Source organism: Mustela lutreola, chromosome 1, assembly GCF_030435805.1.
Source record: "Mustela lutreola isolate mMusLut2 chromosome 1, mMusLut2.pri, whole genome shotgun sequence".
Lineage (NCBI taxonomy): Eukaryota > Metazoa > Chordata > Mammalia > Carnivora > Mustelidae > Mustela > Mustela lutreola.
This window is the reverse complement of record NC_081290.1, coordinates 263374456-263394237: the sequence shown is the minus strand read 5'-3', so window position 1 is coordinate 263394237 and position 19782 is coordinate 263374456. Positions and strand designations below refer to the sequence as shown.

The 19782-nt window shown below is 48.1% G+C and overlaps 1 protein-coding gene and 1 long non-coding RNA gene across 5 annotated transcripts; both read left to right on the top strand.

Moving 5' to 3' along the window:
- Positions 1 to 840: 840 nt before the first annotated feature.
- COMMD9 (COMM domain containing 9) lies at positions 841 to 13188 on the top strand. Of its 2 annotated transcripts, XM_059139929.1 has the most exons (6): positions 841 to 919; positions 7805 to 7930; positions 9663 to 9802; positions 10860 to 10894; positions 11258 to 11361; positions 12373 to 13188. In XM_059139929.1, exons 1-6 carry the CDS (start codon positions 869 to 871, stop codon positions 12511 to 12513), a joined length of 597 nt encoding a protein of 198 aa, XP_058995912.1. In that variant the 5' UTR covers positions 841 to 868; the 3' UTR covers positions 12514 to 13188. The 2 variants fall into 2 exon arrangements, with proteins under 2 accessions (XP_058995912.1, XP_058995919.1); XM_059139936.1 differs by lacking the exon at positions 7805 to 7930 and having other exon boundaries at positions 867 to 919.
- Positions 13189 to 15178: 1990 nt separating this feature from the next.
- Positions 15179 to 19565, top strand: LOC131811385 (uncharacterized). Of its 3 annotated transcripts, none has more exons than XR_009345920.1 (3): positions 15179 to 16929; positions 17326 to 17433; positions 17899 to 19565. It is a non-coding gene; the product is annotated as an uncharacterized LOC131811385 (long non-coding RNA). The 3 variants fall into 3 exon arrangements; XR_009345913.1 differs by having other exon boundaries at positions 17788 to 19565; XR_009345915.1 differs by having other exon boundaries at positions 17326 to 18022; positions 18168 to 19565.
- The last annotated feature ends 217 nt before the right edge of the window (positions 19566 to 19782 follow it).

Sequence of the window (19782 nt, the reverse complement as noted above, 5' to 3'; positions counted from 1 at the left end):
GTCTTATGAGATTGAGATGAAGGCCACCCATCTCAAAGCTCGGCCAAGGCTACAGAATCTGCTTCTAAACTCAGTAAGGGGGTAGTTGGCAGGCTTTAGTTTCTCACTGGCTATGGGCCAGAGGCTTCAGTTCTTTGCCACATGGACGTCCAGGAGGGCTGCTCACAACATAACAGCTTACTTTCCCCAGACCAAGGATTCAAGAAAAAGGAGGAGACAAAAGAGAATACCCCAAAACTGCAGTCTTTTTTTTTTTTTTTTTAAAGATTTTATTTATTTATTTGACAGACAGAAATCACAAGCAGGCAGAGAGGCAGGCAGGGGCGGGGTGGGCTGAGCAGAGAGCCCAATGCCGGGCTGGATCCCAGGACCCTGGGATCATGACCTGAGCCGAAGGCAGAGGCTCAACCCACTGAGTCACCCAGGGGCCCCTGCAGTCTTCCATAAATAATTTTAGAATTAACATACCATCACTCTGCACATGATATTGGCAGCACAGACCAACCGTGGTACAGTGCGGGAGGGGGCTCTATAAGGGTGTGTCTATCACCTGTAGGTACATTCCCCAAATCAACCAGCCCGCCCATACAGGTCAAGGAAAATCAGTTTTTCCTGTCTTGGTATGTAGACAAGCCAAGCCAATTTCCACCCGGGTAAATCACCTCACACCTGCGTCCTCCAAATTCCACTGTCCTATAGTCCCCAGAGTGAGCCATCATCCGGTGATCGCGTCCTATGGGCCCCTCCCCATCCCACAGCGCCAAACCCGGGCAGCCGTCGCCATCCCGAAGGACTACAGCCCCCAGCATGCCCTGCGGCGGCCTCAGAGCCACGTGACGGCGTGTCGCCGTCAGGTGACTTGGGGAAAATGGCCGCGTTGACAGCGGAGAATTTCGCCGCGCTCCAGAGCCTGCTGAAGGTAAATTGGAGGAGTGGGGACAGCGTGAGGCGGGCTTTTGTCCCTAGGCCTTGGGACAGAATAGGAATTGGGACCAAATGGACCCTGATTCAGAGCCATGAGTCTAACCACTACCTTTCTGGGTGACTCCGTTGTTGCGCCTTTCCGAGCTTTTAGAAAGCGGGCTCGAAATTAATACTGTCCTGACAGGATGGCGGGGGCACAAATAAGATAACGGACTTGAAGGTGCTGTGCAAAGGCCCCCTACTAGAAGTCTCTGGGGCTGGTGTTTAGGACTGGTGTGTTGAGGTGGTAAGTGCTAGACCCACGTTGCCAGTTCCCTATTTCCTCCCGCAGCCCCTCTTCGTTCCGTGGGTGAGAAATCTCTCTCTCTCCCTGCGTCCTCATGGCCCCCCTTGGTGAAGTGGGCGTTCTGTTCTCCCGAGTTCCTGGTTTTCTGTACTTGCTTTGACCTGTGTAAGGGCCTCAAAACTCTGCTGATAATCTTTTGGAAGATTGTGAGGCTTCTTAAAGCCAAATGAAATGATGGGTTGGAATTACTTGCTTGATTTCTGATTTTCCTTATGGAAGAAGGGGAGGCTTTATCTTCCTTTGTAGACCTTATGCGACTATTTACCTGTTTTCTGCCTTTCTTGCAGAATGTAAGATCCAGTTGGAACTTTTGTTTGTTTGTTTTAACTCCAGATGAAAAGGGTTGAGTTCATAGCACTAAGCAGTTCATGGCACAGCATCATCATTCATTGGTTCATGCAACGGTCTCTCCTTTGTTTTAAAAATCTCTGCAGTGCTCACTTGTATGTGCCATCCCTAAAAGCAACTACTCTATGATATCCACAAATGTATCCCCAGCCAGTGTATCCCCAGCTTCTGGCACACAGCATGTTGTTAATACATAATTGTTATATGAATTAATGAATGAAGTAACAAAGTTGAGATTGGAAACCTAGGGCTCTCAGCTCACAGCCCTGGTCCTTTACACCCTCGTCGTGGCTGTTCTGCTTACTCCCCACCTAATGCCTGTTCATTGTATGGACTTTTTGTTGTTGTTGTTAATAAACTTTAAAATAAAGTATTATTAATGTGTAACACAGAAAAATACACAAATTGTAAATGCATAGCTCAGTGATTTATTACACACCCATGTAACCATCACTCTGGTCAAAACCAAAATATTACCAGTACTGCCGGAGTCTCTCTGTTCCTTCGGTACTTCCCTCACCTCCCCAGGAGTAACCACTATCCTTGCTTTTAAAATCAACTTAATATTGCCATGTTTGAACTTCCACATAAATGGTGTAATACAGCATATACTTTTTTATTCCTGGCTTTTTTTTTGCTTGCCAATATGTAGCAATAGTTGGGGCGTCTGGGTGGCTCAGTGGGTTAAAGCCTCTGCCTTCACCTCAGGTCATGATCCCAGGGTCCTGGGATGGAGCCCCACATCGGGCTCTCTGCTCAGCAGGGAGCCTGCTTCCTCCTCTCTTTCTCTCTGCCTGCCTCTCTGCCTACTTGTGTTCTGTCTGTCAGATAAATAAAATCTTTTAAAAAATGTAGCAATAGTTAATTCATTCTTATTCCTATCCTCCTATGTGTTTTCTTTTTTAAAAAAATTATTTAGGGGTGCTTGGGTGGCCCAGTTGGTTATGCGTCTGCCTTCAGCTCAGGTCATGATCTTGGGGTCCTGGATTGAGCCCCATATCAGGCTCCCTGCTCAGCAGGGAGTTTGCTTCTGCCCCTCCCCCCACTCTTGCTGGTGCTCTCTCTCTCTCAAAAAAAAATCTTGAAAAAAATTACTTAACGTTTTTATTTTGACGTAACTATAGATTTACATACAGTTGTAAAAAGGAATACAGAAAGGTCCCATTTACCCCCCTATAGAAACATCTTGCAAAACTATAGTATGATATCCCAACCAGGATATTGACTTTGATACACTCAAGATACAGATCGTGGCCATCACTACAGGATCTTTCCTGTTGCTCTTCTATAGCCACATACACTTGCCCCCTGCCCTCACCCTCTCCTAACCCTTTGGGGGATGAGGCTGGTGAGAAGAGGATAGGCAGAGGGAGACAGAGAGAGAATCACAAGCACGTTCCACAAGCACAGAGCCTGGCATGGGGCTCAATCCCATGACCAGAGATCACCGCCTGGCTGAAATCAAGAGTCCAACACCCAGCTGACTGGGCCATTCAGGCACCCCTTTACTCCCCCCCGTTTTTTTTTTTAGATTTTATTTATTTGACAGACAGAGATCACAAGTAGGCAGAGAGGCAGGCAGAGAGAGAGGGGAAGGGAAGCAGGCTCCCTGCCAAGCAGAGAGCCGGATGTGGGGCTCCATCCCAGGACGCTGGGATCATGACCTGAGCCAAAGGCAGAGGTTTTAACCCACTGAGCCACCCAGGCGCCCCTTACTTTTCCCTTTTTAATAAGCACACTGTCCTATTGGATTAAGGTCCACCCTATGACTTCATCATAACTAATCACATCTGCAACAATTCTCTTTCTAAATGAGATCACATTTTTGAGGTACTGGGAATTGGATCTTTAATGTATGAATTTTAGGCAGACACCATTCAACCCCTAACAGGAGCTTTTGCAGAGCAAAAGTTTTAATTTTGATGAAGTATAATTTACCAACAGTTTTTCCTTCTATGAATTGTACTTCTGGTGTCATGTTTAAGAACTCTTTGCCGAGCCATAGATCTCCAAATTTTTTCTTTTTTCTAAAAGTTTTATGTTTATGTTATATTTTACATTTAAGTACATGATCAATTTGGAGTTAATTTTGTATATATATTTTTTCTGCCTGTGAATGTCCAGTTGTTCCAGAACCATTTGTTGAAAATGCTGTCTTTCCTCCACTGTATTGTCTTTGCAACTTTGCAACTTTGTCAAGAATCAGTTGGGCAAATTTCTGGATTCTCTGGGGTTTTTTCCCATTGATTTTTGTTTTTTTCTATGATAATACCTCACAGTCTTAATTACTGTAGCTATGCAATAAGTCTTAAAATCAGATTGGCTGATTTTTCCTACTTCATTCTTTATCCAATTTGTTTTAGCTCTTCTAGTTTCTTTGGCTTCTTATATAAACTTTGGAATGATTTTGTCTGTGTTTTAAAAAAACCTGATGAGATTTTTATAGGAGTTGTGTTAAACCTGTATATCAATTAGGGGAGAATTGACATGTCGGGGTAATATTAGCTTTATGAATATGAAATGAATCGGAAAGTGTTCTATCCTTTTTTGTTTCCTAAAGAAAGATTGTGTAGAATTAGTTAATTCTTTCCTTAAACATTAGAATTCTTCAGCAAAACCATCTGGGCCTGGAGATTTCTTCTTGGGAGTTTTAAATTACAAATTCAACTTCCGTAATCATTATTGGGCTATTCAAATTATCAGTTGCATATTTGGGGAACTGTGGTAGTTTGTGTTTGTTGAGGGATTTATCCATGTTGTCCAAGCTCCGAAATTGTGTGTATAGAGTTGTTTGTGGTTATTCTTATTTTCCTTTTGAAGTCTTTAGGGTCTGTAGCGATATGACCGGTTTCATTCCTGATATTGGTGATTTGTGTTTCCTCTTTGTTTAACTTCGCTGGTCTTGCTAAAAGTTTGTCCATTTCATTGATATTTTCAGAGAACTAGTTCTTTGTTTCATTGATTTCTCTCTTTTTCTTTTTTTCTATTTTCAGTTTCATTGCTTTCTACTCTTTGTTGTTTCCTTCCTTCTTCCTTTGGGTTTATTATGCTTTTCTTTTTCTATGTTCTTGAGGTGGGAACTTAAATTATTGCTTTGAGAATTTTTATCTTTTCTAATATATGTGTTTAATGCTGTACATTTCCCTGTCAACACTGTCAAGCCTGTGTCCCCAAAATTTTGTGGGTATTTTTTTCACTTTTATGCATTTAGTGTAATTTTTATAGTATAATTTTTAAAATTTCCCTTGAGGCTCCTCTTTAATCTGTGGATTATTTAGAAGTGTGTTTAAGTTTTCCAATGTTTGGATATTTTCTTGTCATCTTTTTGTTAGTGATTTCTAGTTTGATTCCATTGTAGTCATCAAGAATATATTCAATATGATTTCAGTTCTTTCGAATTTGTTCAGGTTTGTTTTACAGCCCAGAATATGTTTTGTCTTGGTATATGTTCAGTGGACACTTGAAAAGAATGTATATTCTGTTGCTACTGGGTTGTGCTCCATAAGCGTTGAGTAGATTGATCAATGGTGTTGTTGAAATCTTCTGTGTTCTTGTTGAATATCTGTTTAGTTGATTCTATCAATTGTTGAAAGATGGATGTTGAAGTCTCCAACTGTATTTGTGGACTTGTCTGTCTCTCCTTTAGGTTCTCTTTACTTCTCATGTTTTCTAGCTCTCTTGCTGGGTGCATACATATTTAGGATGTTTTCTTAGATATAGAACCTTTTATCATTATATAATGTCCCTTTCTGCCTCTGGTAATTTTCTTCGCTGTGGAGTCTATTTTGTCTGCTATTATTGTAGCCACTCTTGATTTTATTTCATTAATATTTGCACGATGTATTTTTTTCTATCCTTTTACTTTTAATCTGTCTCTATCATTATATTTGAAGAGCGTTTTTAATAGACATCATTTAATTGAGTCATATTTGCAGCTTGTATTTAATTTCCCACTTACAGCTAATGTAATTATTGAATATTAGAGCTTAAGTCTGCCATGTAATTTTTTTGTTTTTATCTGCTCTTTTACATTTTTTGTTTCTTTTTACTTTTTCTTGCCTTCCGGTGGGTTATTTAAACCTATTTTTGGAATTCCCTTTTGACTTATCTGTAGCATTTTAAAATGCATTTCTTTTTATAACATTTTTAGTAATTGATCTGGTTACTACATTTATAAATATAACATCACAATCTATCAGTGTCATCATTTTACCAGTTAGATCTGAAGTATAGAGACCTTACTTCCCTTTCTTCCCTTACTCATTTGTAATATAATTATCTTAAATATTTCCTCTACATACGTTTAGAGCCGCATTGGACAGTGGTATAATTTTTACTTCAACCTTTAAACAGACTTTAGAAATTCAAGAGAAAGAAAGTCTATTGTATTAACCCATATTTTTGTTTGTTGTGTTCTATCTGTCTTCCTGATATTCCAAGGTTCCTTTTATTAATTCCTTTCTATTAAGAGAATGTCTTTTGTCTTGTGACAAATTTTCATAGTGTTTTTTTCATCTGAGAATGCCTTGATTTCCTCTTTACTTTCTGAAGGATATTTTTTGCTGGGTGTAGAATTCTGGGTTGACAGTTCTTTTCTTCCAACACTTGAGAAATATTGTGCCACTTCCTTCTTGCTTCCGTGAGTTCTGATTTGATGAGTTCTCATGAGTTCTAATGATCCCTTATAGATAAGATATTGTTTCTCACTGCTTTCAAGATTTTTTTCTTTGCCTTTAGTTTCCGGGAGGTTAATTATTGTGTGTCTTGGTATGGATTTCTTTGGGTTTATCCTGTTGAGAATATGCTTGGGTTTTTTAATGCACACAGTTATGTCTGTAGCTATACTTGGAGAGTTTTCAGCCATTATTTCTTTAAGTACTTCTTTAGCATTGCCCTCTTTTATCCTCCTTTTCTAGGACTCCAATGACACGAATGTTAGATTTTTTGGTATAGTGCCACAGATCCCTGAGGCTCTGTTCATTATTTTCAGTCTGTTTTTTGTGTGCACACTGGGTGATTTCTAGTGGCTCAGTCTTCCAGTTTACGTGATTCTTTCCCCTGTCTCTTTCATTCTGCTGCTGAGCCCACCTACCAAACTTTGTTTTGGTTATTGTATTTTTTCAGTTCTAAAATTTCCATTTTGTTCTTCTTTATTTATTTTCTGTTCCTTTGTTGGGACATTCTGGTATTTGTTTCAAAAGTGTGTATTTAGGTGTTGAAACATTTTTGTCATGGCTACTTTAAAATCTTTGCCAGATAATTTTAACATCTGTTATCTTGATGTTGGCATCTTATGATTGTCCTTTTTCATTCAGTTTGAGATCTTTCTGGCTCTTGGTATGATGAATGATTTTCTGTTGAAACCTGGCATTCTCGTGTTATATTCTGAGATTCTGGAGGGTTTCTGCCCTTGGCTCCTACTGACACCCAGAAGTGGGGGTTCCTTGTTACTACTGAGCAGAAGTGGATGTTCTGGCCCCCACATAGTTACCATTAATAACAAGGCATGGTGGGACTAGCTGCTGGTTGATGGGGATTATGGTCCCAGCTCCCTACTTAGCCTTCTCTGATACCACACTGGTGGGGGTGTTGGGACACCTCATTGTAGCCTCAGAAGGGTGGAAGTCTACATTCCCCACTCAGTCTGCTAACATAGGTGGGAGTGGGGCTACAGGTTTTTCTGTGGCATTTGGCTCAGTAGAGCAGTTATCACGTAACAGTTTTCTGTCTTGCTAAGCTTTCTTGGTCCTTTGGCTGGAGAGAGCAGATATTTGTTGGGAGTTCTTTGTTTTGTTTCTCTGTACCCATTGGCATTCTGGGTTGCCCTGTTCCTTAGCCTGAAGTCTGGGATATATGAACAACAAGAATATCCAGGAAACTCAGCACTATGTTGTTTCTTGGTCTGGAGCAGGGAGGCCCACAGCAGGTCTGTCTTCTCCACGCTCCCTCTTGAGTGCTCTTACATTCCTTTCCCACATCGTGCCCAGCACTTTCGGTTTGCTAAGAAGGGAGAATAAGAACAACTACATCTACTTCACTGCCCTGGAAATGGAGCTATCGTCTGCACCTTTAAGTCTTGAGTTTCAAAGGTATCATACCATGACTGAGACAATATTATGTTCTGAAACATGTATTTTCAGAGTCTGAGTGGTTTTCTTTTCTCCCCATCTGTGAATTAATTCACAGGCCTCCTCAAAAGATGTTGTCAGACAGCTGTGCCAAGAGAGCTTTTCTAGTTCAGCCCTTGGCTCAAAGAAGCTCTTGGATATTACATGTTCCAGCTTGTCTGTGACCCAGGAGGAAGCAGAGCAAGTAAGTATGGTCAGAGACGACCTTTGACCACTGGCTTCTCAGCTCATTAGTTTCTTTCTTAATTTCCCAATCATTGCCACATCCAAGGAAAAATTTCCCCTGAAACGTCTGTTGACATTATAACAAACTTAAAGTGGATTTTCATTTTAATGTTAGTGAACTTAAAAGCTATTGTCTTTGAACCTTCACTTCCTTATGATAAATGAGGCAAGGATGGGAGAACTATACCCAGAATCGGAGGTCCCGGCCATTTCCTTTTCCAGACTTGTTCCCTAGACAGTGTGGCCAGAAGCCAACCATTCTGCAATTTTCTTTCCCTTTAACTTGCTGCTACTGATAGATTGTCAGCCAGATGGCTTAGACAGACTTCTTTGGGGGCCCTGGGCAGAAGCTCTGAGGCCTGAGTATGACTTGGGGAACATGCTGCTGGACCCCACCTGACCTCAGCTGGTGGCCAAGAGGAAGAGTGAGCGAGGTGGCTCAGTTTATGCAGTATTCACAGCCTTCTCTTTTTAGGGCAGATATGCTTCTAAAATAGGAGTTCATTCAAACAGGCCTGCATATTATTATTACTATTTTAAACCAGAATTCTGTTCATTGAAGTCAGCTGTAGCACAGTAAAAGGCAGCAGCCACATTTTGGAAGTGAGTTGAACACTTAGTTTGGCTTTCCCAAAAGTAGACCCTGAGGCTAAGAGTTGGTTGCAGGTAATTACCTGGGGAGGTGAGTCTAGAAAGCACAAAGGAGGGAGTGGGACAGAGGAACAGGGAAGCGAGACCAAGCCAATAAAGAATGTGTTGATGACCTGCAAGGGGCTCAAACTTGGGATCCTGGAAGCAACCCTGGGGACCGTACCGCAGAACTGTCACCCTGGAGACCAGGGCATAGATGCGCTGACCTCAGCCCGCAGCCGTGGAGGGGAACATCCCCTGGCCTCTTGGGTTGTGCCTCTGCCGCTGAGCCGCCTCCCAGGGCAGCAGAGAAAGCCCTCACTCAGGCAGTTCCCTCCAGAAGGTGCTCTGTCTTGTCTGTCTCCGTTTGGCTGAGCATTGTTGCAGTTTCGGGCCGGCTGCCACAGGCCGTTGGAAGGAACCCAGCAAACCCGCAGGGCTGTGTCAGGCCCTCCTCCTCGCCAAGGGAGTCAGCACAGCCCACCAGGATCCATGTGTTTTCTTCACCTTCCTTGGTGACAGCCTAGGGCCAAGGACAGCTTCGATTCAAAGCCCAAATGCCACTGGAGCCGGTACCCCGGGTAGCATGTCAGTGAGCACAGCTTCGGGGTTTGGCGGATGCAGCCCCGCTCAGGGGAGCCCATGGCCCTGTGCCCCCGGGGGATTCAGGGTTCGTGCAGACTTCCCAATCCAGGCCCAGGGGCCAGTACAGCGTTGCCTAGTAACACAGCTGACTTTTCACTTCTCTCACGTTACCAGGGAATGGGCTAGAAAGTGAACTGAAGGTCAGATTCTGTGCACAAGGAAAGAGGACGTACTAACCCTTTGCTCCCAAGTAGAAGTTTCTGGCACATTGACAGGCTCCTATGTTGGGCAGCTACACCTGTCTTCTAAAGTGACAGGGGAACTTAGAGGTGGGCTGGGGCATGTGGGCATCAGCATCTGGGACTGAGGTCTCAGGACCCCCGGGGGCTGTTGGGACGACTGTGGCAGGGTGTGGCGGGGCAGGGGTGGAGCCCTGTCCCCTGCCCGGCTCCTCACCATGCAGGCCTGTCCCACAGCTGCTCCAGGCTCTGCATCGCCTCACCAGGCTGGTGGTGTTCCGTGACCTGTCCTCTGCCGAGGCGATCCTGGCTCTCTTTCCTGAAAATTTCCACCAAAACCTCAAAAACCTGCTGACGAAAATCATCCTAGAACACGTGTAAGTGCTCATTTCTTGAGAGTTCCTGATAAGGCTTATATAACGATATTTTAGGTCAGTAAATACTTACCTTCAATATCCTTTTTAATGGTTAAATATATTCTTTACATGGAGAAATTATATAAAATTTAGTTAAGAAATTCCCTGGCGTTGTGTGTTTAGGCTCTTGGCAGTTTTCACTTCAGTTTAGTGTGGAAATGTTGCTCACGAGCTCGGTTATCTCCGTGCTGGTTAAAGGTGGTAGTGAGGCTTCTGCTGCCTATTCCCACGCTGACCGTCAGTCAGAAAGATTGCACCAGCTGGCATTCTGCCAGGAGGGCACGAGTGCGTCCCCCCTCCTCACACCGTCACCGGCACCGAGGGAATTGTTTTTACATTTTCCCCCAGTTCACAAATGGTAAATGCACCTCACTTCAGTTTGTATATCTTTGATACTAGTGATGTCAGATATCTTTTTCATATGTTTAATTGGTCATTTTGTTTTTTTGTGAATTATCCAAATATTTTCTATTGCTATTGGCCAGCAGCAGGCTTGACCAGAATTCGCGGACAGTAATAACAGATAATGCTCGCTTGCCATGGGTTTTATTGTTTATTTAGAAAGTTCCTCACACGTGACCACATTTTATTCTGCCTCTGCTTAGCGTCTCACTACAGTGCTTTTTGCTGTAGCATTAGACAGGTCCGTTTGGGTGTGTTTTGCGTAAAATGCAATACTTTGTGGAGCAGATGCTCAATAAAAGAGAACCGGTCGACTTTTCCGGCTTCGTCTCTCAGAACGGTAGAACAGTAAGAACACAATGCATTAAGTCTCTTCTTTCTTTTTGCCCCCTAAGCTACAAAAACTAACAGCACTTATGGCTTTAACATCACTGAGCTATGCGGAACAATCCAGAAACTGCTTCTGCCACGCAGCAGACGTTTCTGTGGTCCTTTCCTGTCAGGGAGTGATGATAGGCTCAAAGATCCCAGAAGGGGTTAGAGGCCCCGGTCCTCTCTCATGATCAGTTCTCATCCTTTTTCTATTCTTTTTTCCTCATCTTTTCCTCTTAAACAGCTCTGCTTGGCGAACGGAAGCCCAGGCAAATCAGAGTGAGTACCAAGAAACCCGCCCCCTCACCTTTCCTTCCCGGACCCGGCTCAAACCGTGCCAAGTGGCCAGGGTTTGTCACTGAAACTCAGCCTGCATTAACCTCGTCCCAAACTCCTCTCTCATTCTGTGCCGACATCTGGAGGCTCAGATGTGCAGGCAGGAGCCTGGCCTTCCCCCACCCCGTGCTTCCGTGCCAAGTGCTGGTGGCATGGATCCGTGGCGAGGAAGGCCCCGACTTCCGTCTCCCTCGGAGACTTGTCCTTTGGCTCAGGAGCATGACCAGCCATCAGGGCTGTCTGTCCCAGAGCGAGGGCTTGGTAAAGTGAGCGGGTGGGCTCTGAGCTGGCCCGTCCCCTTCACAGTCTCTCTGCCGCGCCTGGTCGACCTGGACTGGAGAGTGGACATCAAGACCTCCTCTGACAGCATCAGCCGCATGGCTGTCCCCACCTGCCTGCTGCAGATGAAGGTGCGTCCACCGCCGCGCTCCTGAGAGGGAAGGGAGAGGCCGTGGTGACCTGGCAGCCCTGCGCACCAGCGGAAGTGCCAGTGTCTGGAGCTCTGGGACCTCTGACCCCAGAGAAGACAATTCAGCACCCCCAGATGTGGTCTCTGTCTGTCAAGTACATGGTCACTACTGTCCTAACATATTATAGACATAATAAAACATACACCGAAAGTAGAAGTTTTAAAACGATAAGACAAATACCAAACAAGTTCTAAAAATGGCTCACTGCCCCCTAAAGTTTCCCTTCTACACTAATGGGAAAGCTTAGCTGTCGTGATGGGGGCGTGCCATCAGGTTTCAGATTGCCTTCTTGATAATTCTGGGGACCCTCAGGCCACCGCTTGTGACGCGGCTGAGCCAGAGCTCCCGCCGGAGGCTCGGGACGCTGCAGTGCTTCGTGCCCTTGTTCGCACGCTCCGGCCTCCCGGTGTTAGCTGCACGCTACAGATCTTTTTGGGACTCGTTTTAAACCACACATCTGTGGTTTGGGTTATTTAGTGATGCTGTGTTGACTTAACCGCAACCCCAGAAACGCAGCCCCTGTAAGAAAATGAAAAGGCATGGGTGCCTCTAACAACTAAGTTTTTAAACATTAGTACAGTTGACTTTTGTTTTTAAGGAAACAAATAAATATAACTAGGAGCTGTAGTGGTTTTTATGTGTGCCGGGCATCTCACTACTCCTAGAGCCCGCTGCGTAAAGTACCCGTATGGGCCCGTGCAGTGTCTCCTCACTCAAATGCCGAGAGTCAGGGGTCCGAGGGGTGAGTGGGCCTTGGCCTCTCCGATACCCACCCTGAGCGCTCCTCTCTCAAGCCTCTGGGAATCTCCTTCCGTGTCCTAATTGCTAGATGACGCCAGGGCTGGGACTCTGTAGCCTCAGCAAAGAGCCTGTGTTCAGAGGTTCACTGGAATGGGGCAGGGCTCCCAGGCCCAGGGCGGCTCTGACGTGCGGACCCTGTTCTCTTTCCAGATCCAAGAAGATCCTAGTCTGTGTGGAGACAAGCCCTCCATCTCGGCAGTCACTGTGGAGCTGAGTAAGGAAACGCTGGACACTATGCTAGACGGCCTGGGCCGCATCCGTGACCAGCTCTCCGCTGTGGCCAACAAATGACCCCAGGCAGCTGTCGGCCGCACGGCCAGGCCCCAGCTGCTGGCCGGTGGCGTGCGCCTCCCAGCCCCCGGGCCGCCCCCTGGAGCAGCAGCTGCCATCCGGAAGGCCAGGCCGTGGGGACGGGGCGGGGGCTGCCATCCGGAAGGCACGGCTGGACCGGGAGGAAGCGGCCATGTCCCCGCACTGTTCTCCCCCCCATCCTCGTCCCTCTTTCTGAAGCCGGTGAGCACAAGCCTCCGTGTCTGGAAGATTCCCTCGCCACTGTGGCGGTGTGAGGGGGCATCTGCTTCGCCGGCTGCCTCTGCGTGGCTGGCTAGAAAACTCAGGCCCACATTGTGGAGCTCATCTAAGAAGTTCCTTTCCAGCATTAGGTCTGAGTGGTTCTTCTCCAGCCCTGGAACTCAGAGGGGTTCATGCGCGTGAGGCCAGCAGTTCACACTCCTCCGTCCGAGAAGCCGGCCAAAGCCTGTAGAGCGGGGCCGCTGCAGTGGGGCCCACCCCCGGCCCAAGCCCACAGCTTCCCGAGCCCCCCTCAACCGCGCGGCCTGTCCTTCCAGCGTCGGGAGTCGGGAATGGGCGCTCACTTCCTCCCTCGTGGAACCAGAGGCCCTTCCTTGATATAACACGAGGGTAAAGAAGTGGCAGTGAGTGGAAATAAAAAGTTCTAAAAACTTCCCCACTCCAGTCACGTTTCTCGAAGCTTCTGCCCTTGACCTGAGTTGTTGCCTCTCGTTCATAAAGACAGTCGCAACTTCTCATTGCCAGCTAAGCTGGTGAGCATGGTGTGACCTGAAACCGGGCTTGTGACACTCACCGCCTTCCAGGTGTTCGTCTGGCCCATGGAGCCGAGGAAAGCCAGGCCGACAGTCTCCGTGCTTGTTGCAGGGGCTGGGGTGAAAACGCCGCACAGCTTGAGCTGTCCCTGTCACGTGTGCGCCACGTCAGCGGGGCGCGTGTGTAAGGCTGTCCCCCTGGGGTGACAGCACCTGGCCTGCTGTCAGGGCTCTGTTCTGGTGGCTGTGGGCAGTGTGTATGGATGCCCGGCAGGGCGGGTGGAGGAGGCAGAGCCCTTGGGCCAGAGGATGGGCTCCAGTCGGGCTGCCAGGGTTGGAAGCCAGCCCTGCCTCTCAGTGGCCAAGGGCTTGACCCTGCCTCTCAATTCTCCCTCTCCCATTTTTATAAAAATTAAATGGGGATAATAATAGTACCCCCTCCATAGGGCTTTTGTGAGGATTAAATGATACCACGTCCCTGAAAGCACTTCTAGCACCATGAGGACATATAAGGCTCGATCGTGTTCACTTTGATTCTTAAAGGAAAGGAAGGTGGAAAGCTCTCCGCAGTCATTTACCGTCGCAGGGTTGGTGCAACAGTGAATGTCATTATCCTCTCTTTATCGATGAGGAAATCAGCTCATTGAGGTTAAGTCACCTGCTGGTAAATGGCCTCATTAGGACGCAGGCCCAGATTTCTTCGCTTTCTCTCTACCACACAGAGCTTGGTGAGGGACGTGGAGTTCTATGACTTGGGCTCCCTTTGGAAAATACTGGAACTGAAGTCGAGATGAGACAATCACTGCTAAGACACTAGGAATGTCGAGAAAAAAAATTCCACACCCCTCTCTGCTGTTTCTTGGAAGCCAAGCGACCTTCTGTTAACACGGCAGCTCTTAACATTTTGGGGGCTATAACCAGCGATGATCTGTGATAGCTGCAGATCCTTTCTGTAGGACATGAACGTCCCATTTTTTATATCTGTGACAAGAGTTCGAAGACGCTGGGAGCCAGCCCACTGCTTCCAGATTGAGAGCCCCTGGTCTTACTCTCAGGTTGAGTTCAGCTTTGTAAATTCAACCCCTCTGTTTTCCTTCTAGTGCCAGTGACCCACCGTCCAATCTCCAAGTCCCTGTTCTCCAGACATCCCAGGGGCATCTGTAAGGCAGTAACCTGAAGCAGCATAGGGGTCTGGGCAGCTGGACATCATTCCTTTAGCGAGCTCGACCGGAACAGAACCATCTGGATGCATGACATACAGAGGGCATTTGACAAATAACCGGAAAATTCAACGATTATGAATGTCTGCTAATCCTCACCCCACGTGCTCACTTAAGAGGTTTTCTACTGTTAGGGAGGACAGGTGGTTTTTGCCTACCATATTTCTAGTTGGCCTGATTCTGGCTCAGAAAAATATCTTAGCTTCTATCTATTGTCCTCAAAGCTAGCTCCCTCATTCAGCGCTTGTCTCATTTTCCAGTAGTACTTTGTGAAAGGAGCAGCCATCTGCAGACCGCCCCTCCCTTAGGACATGGCAAGGTGCGGATGTCCAGATTCCATCCACAAAAGGGCAATGATAGATCTGTCACTGGTGCCTGGGCTCCTGGCTGCCCAGCACTTGCCACCCACCAGGCCTCAGTGGGGAGCGTATCTCTCAGTGCTAATCAATGCGCATGCCCCAACGATCGTCTCATGATTGTACATGACCCAAACTGGCTCGGTCTGAGTCTTTCCCTATGACTTTTTCTGTCAGAACCTGCAGCGAGAACCATGTCCTGCCTCTGGGCCCTGGCAATGAAGCCTGGATGCCTGGGTTCTTTCTGCCACATGCAGAAAGCCCATCTGCAGGGGGAGAGTCTGGCTCAGAGGAAGGCAGAACCCTGCCTTGGTGTGTCTGATACCAATCCCAATCTTCATCTTTTCTAGTGTAAAAACATACCTGGGATCTGTTTTTATTGGGAAAGAGAAGATACGCATGAAAATGATTTGTCAGGAAGGCAGTTTATACACACGGATCCCTAAAATCGGGACACATGGCACATCGCACAAGGTCATCTGGGGAAAGACCAGAGTTGGTCAGGAGGCAAGGAGAGCAAGGGGGAGCGTGGCCTGGAGTCTTTGCTGGGGTTTTCACAGGAAGGAACGGACAAGGCAGAATAGGTACATTGAGTAAGCTCAGCACTGGCCAGGTGAGAGTTTGATAAAAGACAGTCAGGGTGTGGCTGTGGATTGGTTGATCTTTGTATCAAAGCCACATTCTCAGGGGAGTGAGGAATTAGCCCTTCGAGGGAGAGTCTCCGGGATCAAGGCCCCAAATGCCACAGCATCAAGGATACATAAAATAAAATGTGGGCAGTGGGAGGTTATGCAGCAAATCACGAACAATTCCAAGGTTGCAGCGGCTTTTAGCTTCACGGATTTTCCTCCCAACCAGTGGAGAGTGGGGGCAGGGAGTAAGCGTTCGCCTCAGCATAGTCACCAAGAACGAGGGAGACTTTGTCCCAGCACATGTCTCCAAAGTCACTGATGATGTGGGGTGAGGGAACGTGGCAGGTGGCACGCTTGCTCTTAAAGCTTCTGCCCAGGAGTGACAAGCAAGTTACACGGTCACACCAAACTAAAGAGGGCAGGGAACGTCAATCCTACCACACACCAGGAAGAAAGGGAAGTGGGATCTTGGTGTTCAGCTCTGATGACGACTGTCCACCATCACCTGAACCAGAAGATGCCTTTTCTGTGCCAGCTGATTTGTACTTACAAACAAAACCTCGGTGAGCAAGAACACAGGTGCCCTCTCAGTATCCTTCCTCATGATCCACTCGTCACGGCGTTATCTGTGTGTTCTACTCAGAGGTCACCTTGTGAGGCCCAGGGTTGAGTCAGAACTTGAATCTGGATCTTTCCACTCCAAGGCCAGTAGTGTCCCCATCCCTGCTTCGACTTTGGGAAGAGGACACTTGGGTCCTTCACAGATGGCTGACCTTCCCCCTTAATCCGGCGACTCTCCCCTCCCTGCCTCTCCTGTCCTGACTTCCGACTTCAACCTGGAGCCCCCTTTGGCTCCCTTTCTGGTGATTTTTGGGTCCAAAGACCCTGACGTGAGGACCAGACATTTGAGTCTTTACCACACGAGCCAGTTCTCTAAACACACAGAGTGGGCACCGCGTCCAGTGACTGGTCACGCTCTGTGGTCTGGTATTTACGAATTTCTAGGAAGTGAGTCCAGGACCGTGTAGAAGACCGCTCATTATTTCGCTCAGTAAGCTGAGATCGCTATCAGAAGTGAAAGGGAGTTTTAATTCCTTTTCAAAAATACTTTCATCCAGAAACCACTGGCTACCTGGCATTTCGAAGGCTTTCCCGTGGTTGAACATTTACAAGAATGATTTTGAACCAGTAACCGCTGACTTCCAAATGCTAATCATTACTAAATATCCCCGAGCTGCATGATACTGCCTTTTGTCCAACTTCCTGGTTTCTTTAGCACTCACATTTCAGTGGCTTAATTGTCCTTTTTACAACTGCTCTAAGAAAAGGAAAAAAAAGATTTCTTAATGGTATTCCCTGGTTTGTGCCAAAGGATCCTAATCTCCAAGGAGAGAGAACCATTCTTAGTTTGAGGAAATGTCAAGAGCTCTTCAAGGTAAGTCTGAGAATCTCAGTTTCCATTAACCCTGGGCTCTTGGGAAAGACTCTGCTGGGCTTTCTCGCGCCTGTAATTGGAGATAAGGTGACCTAGCTAAGGCATCTCGCGGATTTGCAGTGAACTGTGAAGCGGGCCCGTTGACTGGAGAATGGGGCTTTCTTGGCTATTGGTATCCATGTTGCTGTAGCCACACGACCTTAGACACCTGCCACACAATGGAGTATCACGTTGTCCCAACAAGCGGGATGATGAATGAGCTGAGAGATGGTAGAGGGTATCAGAGGGCACTGGGGTCCCCCTGCCGCCATCTTGCCACTTCACCAATCACCAGGTGTTGGCCCTCGTCCTGGGTGCAAAGCCTGCTCGCCACTATGCTCCATGCTTGCCTCCCAGCCTACAGGAACAGGGGACGAGGAAGAGGAGGGTGTACCCCAACTGTTACCCCATATTCCACTCCTGTTTAACTGGTCACAATCACGGGGCCTTACTCAGCTTCCTCAGGTAGGTGGGGAAGGCACCATCAGGTGTCTGACCAGAGCTCAGGTGGAGGTGGCGGGAAGCGTGGGCCGGTGCTCGTTACTATAAAAGCAAGGAGAGAAAGGATAGTGAGAGAACCAGAGACACGGTTCCAAAAACAGCCCCTCACTTGCTCAGTGTGGCTACCTGGATCGGCTGTGCTCCCGGGAGCAGGCATCATGGAGGAGAAGAGCAGAGAAGGGCTACGTGGGGGTGCAGGCTGGCGGTGGGGGTGGGGGAGGGGCTTCCCAAGGATGAGCCGGGTCCCCTCGCGCTGGGATCCACCGCAGCTAGCCCAGTGCCCTGCACACCGCGGACGGTCCAATCGATCCCACACAGGATTTGACCTGTATTAGTCGATGATGGATGAGTTACAGCCAATTGATTAGAGTGACAGACCGATGGAATTCATGCCAGCTCGAATTGCTCTTCCGAAATCTACCTGGGCAGCGCTCCCTTTTACTTCAGATCGGTTCCTTCGTCTGCGGGGGACCTACGGAGGCCAGGTCCTAATTCGCCAGCCAGGATTCTTCTCCCATCTTCCAGCATGCTTTCCAGCCTCGGCCGGCTTCAGGTCTGTGAGCGGGTACATGCCTGCTCGGAGAAGTCTCCCAAGCACTGTTGTCTGGGGGGAAGGGAGAGCCCCACGGTGAGGGTAGGGGGCAATCCCCTGGCAAGGAGCAGCCATAGGCCCTCTGAGCTCCTGCCACTGTTTTCAGGGACCAGCATTTCGGGGGTGCCAGTGGAGCCAGGGTGCTGAGTCGTCCAACTGCTGCAGGGACAGGAAAGGAGCAGCGGGATGCGCAGGACTTTTCTGGAATGTCTTCCATTAACCCTGGTTTTTAACTCCTCTTCGTCCTCTGGATTCAGGAGCAGCCCCTAAAGGGACCTAGGGAGTCAACTCAACTGGTCTGCCTTCTCTGCCTGTATTTTTCCCCAACGTTCCTCTTACCTGAATGTAATTGTCTTTATATTCTACCCCCCACTCTGTTCACCATTGTGTCCCCCATCCCCCAAGGGCACAGATAATGGCATTGACAACTTCTGCCACCAGCTGAAATGGGCTTCTGTCCTCAAGCTTCTCCTACAGAAGATGTCCCTTGTTCCTTGTCACACCCACTTCGGGGACCCAAGACTCCTCTTACCCTAAAAGCCCCCACGGAAGGAAAGCTTCCCCCTCCTGCTCCCCTGGGCGTGGCTGGAGCTTCCCTGGACGGCCAGCAGATGGAGCAGTTGTCCTCCTCATCCTCTCTCCCTCGCCTCCCCTCCCAAACAAAGACCCGGAAAGAGTGGGGAAGGTGGGCTCGTGGGCAGGCCTCTCCCAGGACCCACAAGGGGAGAAACTTCCCACAAAGAAAGTCCCCAGGCCCCCTCCCCTACAGAACTGTCCCTCTTGGGCCAAGGGCCACCAAAGAGAGAAGGAATGTGGGGCTGTACCCAGCCCTCCAGGGAGCACGTCCATGTCCCAGGCCCAGTGTCAGAAGCCCCTGCTGTCCCCTCATTGCTTCTAGTGCAGGCGGGTGGATGCCAGAAATCCCCCCATCCGGGCCCGTTAGATATGACTGTAAGGTTTTGTCAGAGGCAACCGCACAGGGGCAGCGCGCGGCCCCCTGGGCCTTGTGTGCTGGAACTTTCTAGCTGCCAGCTCTGGGTTCGTGGCAGCAACTCAAATTCAGGGCGGCTGGAAGCCAAGTCTCAGTTTCTTCATCTCTAAGAAAGAGAGATGAAGTTTAATTTTTCCTGACAACACAGCTTGGAGGGGATTAATTATACACGAAGGTGTCTGAGAAGCCGAAGCTGCCTGATCCACGTTGGTTAAACTTCAAACACGCGCAGATGCCTCCGGGGGAGACGCCGAGCGAGGAGACCCGGCCGCTCTTCTCCGGCAGTGGGTTGGGTGGGATGCGCAGGGCAGGGCTGGCCAGGAGCCCTGGTCCTCTCTCATCCGGACTATCCCAAAGGCCCCCTCTGTGCTCTCCCCGCCTCCAGCCCTGCCAGCCTCTCTCCTTCCTCCTCCCTGCAGGTGTTTTCTCTATAGAAATCACACACCCTTCCTTGGCCTAAAATACGTATATGGCTTTTCAAATGCTCTCAGAATAAAAGCCAAACTCAGAAAAATGTCATTCCGTGTTCCTTGTTATTTTTTTTTTTTTAAGACTTTATATTATTAATTTGAGAGAGAGAAAGACTTCCACTGGAGAGAGACTTCCAGACTTCCACTGGAGGAAGGGGAAGCGGAGAGGGAGGGGCAGGCTCCGCGCTGAGCAGGGAGCCTGGTGCGGGGCTCGAGCCTAGGACGAGCCTAGGACGGGCGGATCGTGACCCGAGCCGAAG

Excerpts from the sequence above, each read along its gene's own strand:
- COMMD9 (XM_059139929.1), top strand. The coding sequence starts at position 869 with ATGGCCGCGTTGACAGCGGAGAATTTCGCCGCGCTCCAGAGCCTGCTG. Across the intron at positions 7,931-9,662 it reads CCCAGGAGGAAGCAGAGCAA|CTGCTCCAGGCTCTGCATCG; the intron begins GTAAGTATGGTC and ends CCTGTCCCACAG. Across the intron at positions 9,803-10,859 it reads AAAATCATCCTAGAACACGT|CTCTGCTTGGCGAACGGAAG; the intron begins GTAAGTGCTCAT and ends CCTCTTAAACAG.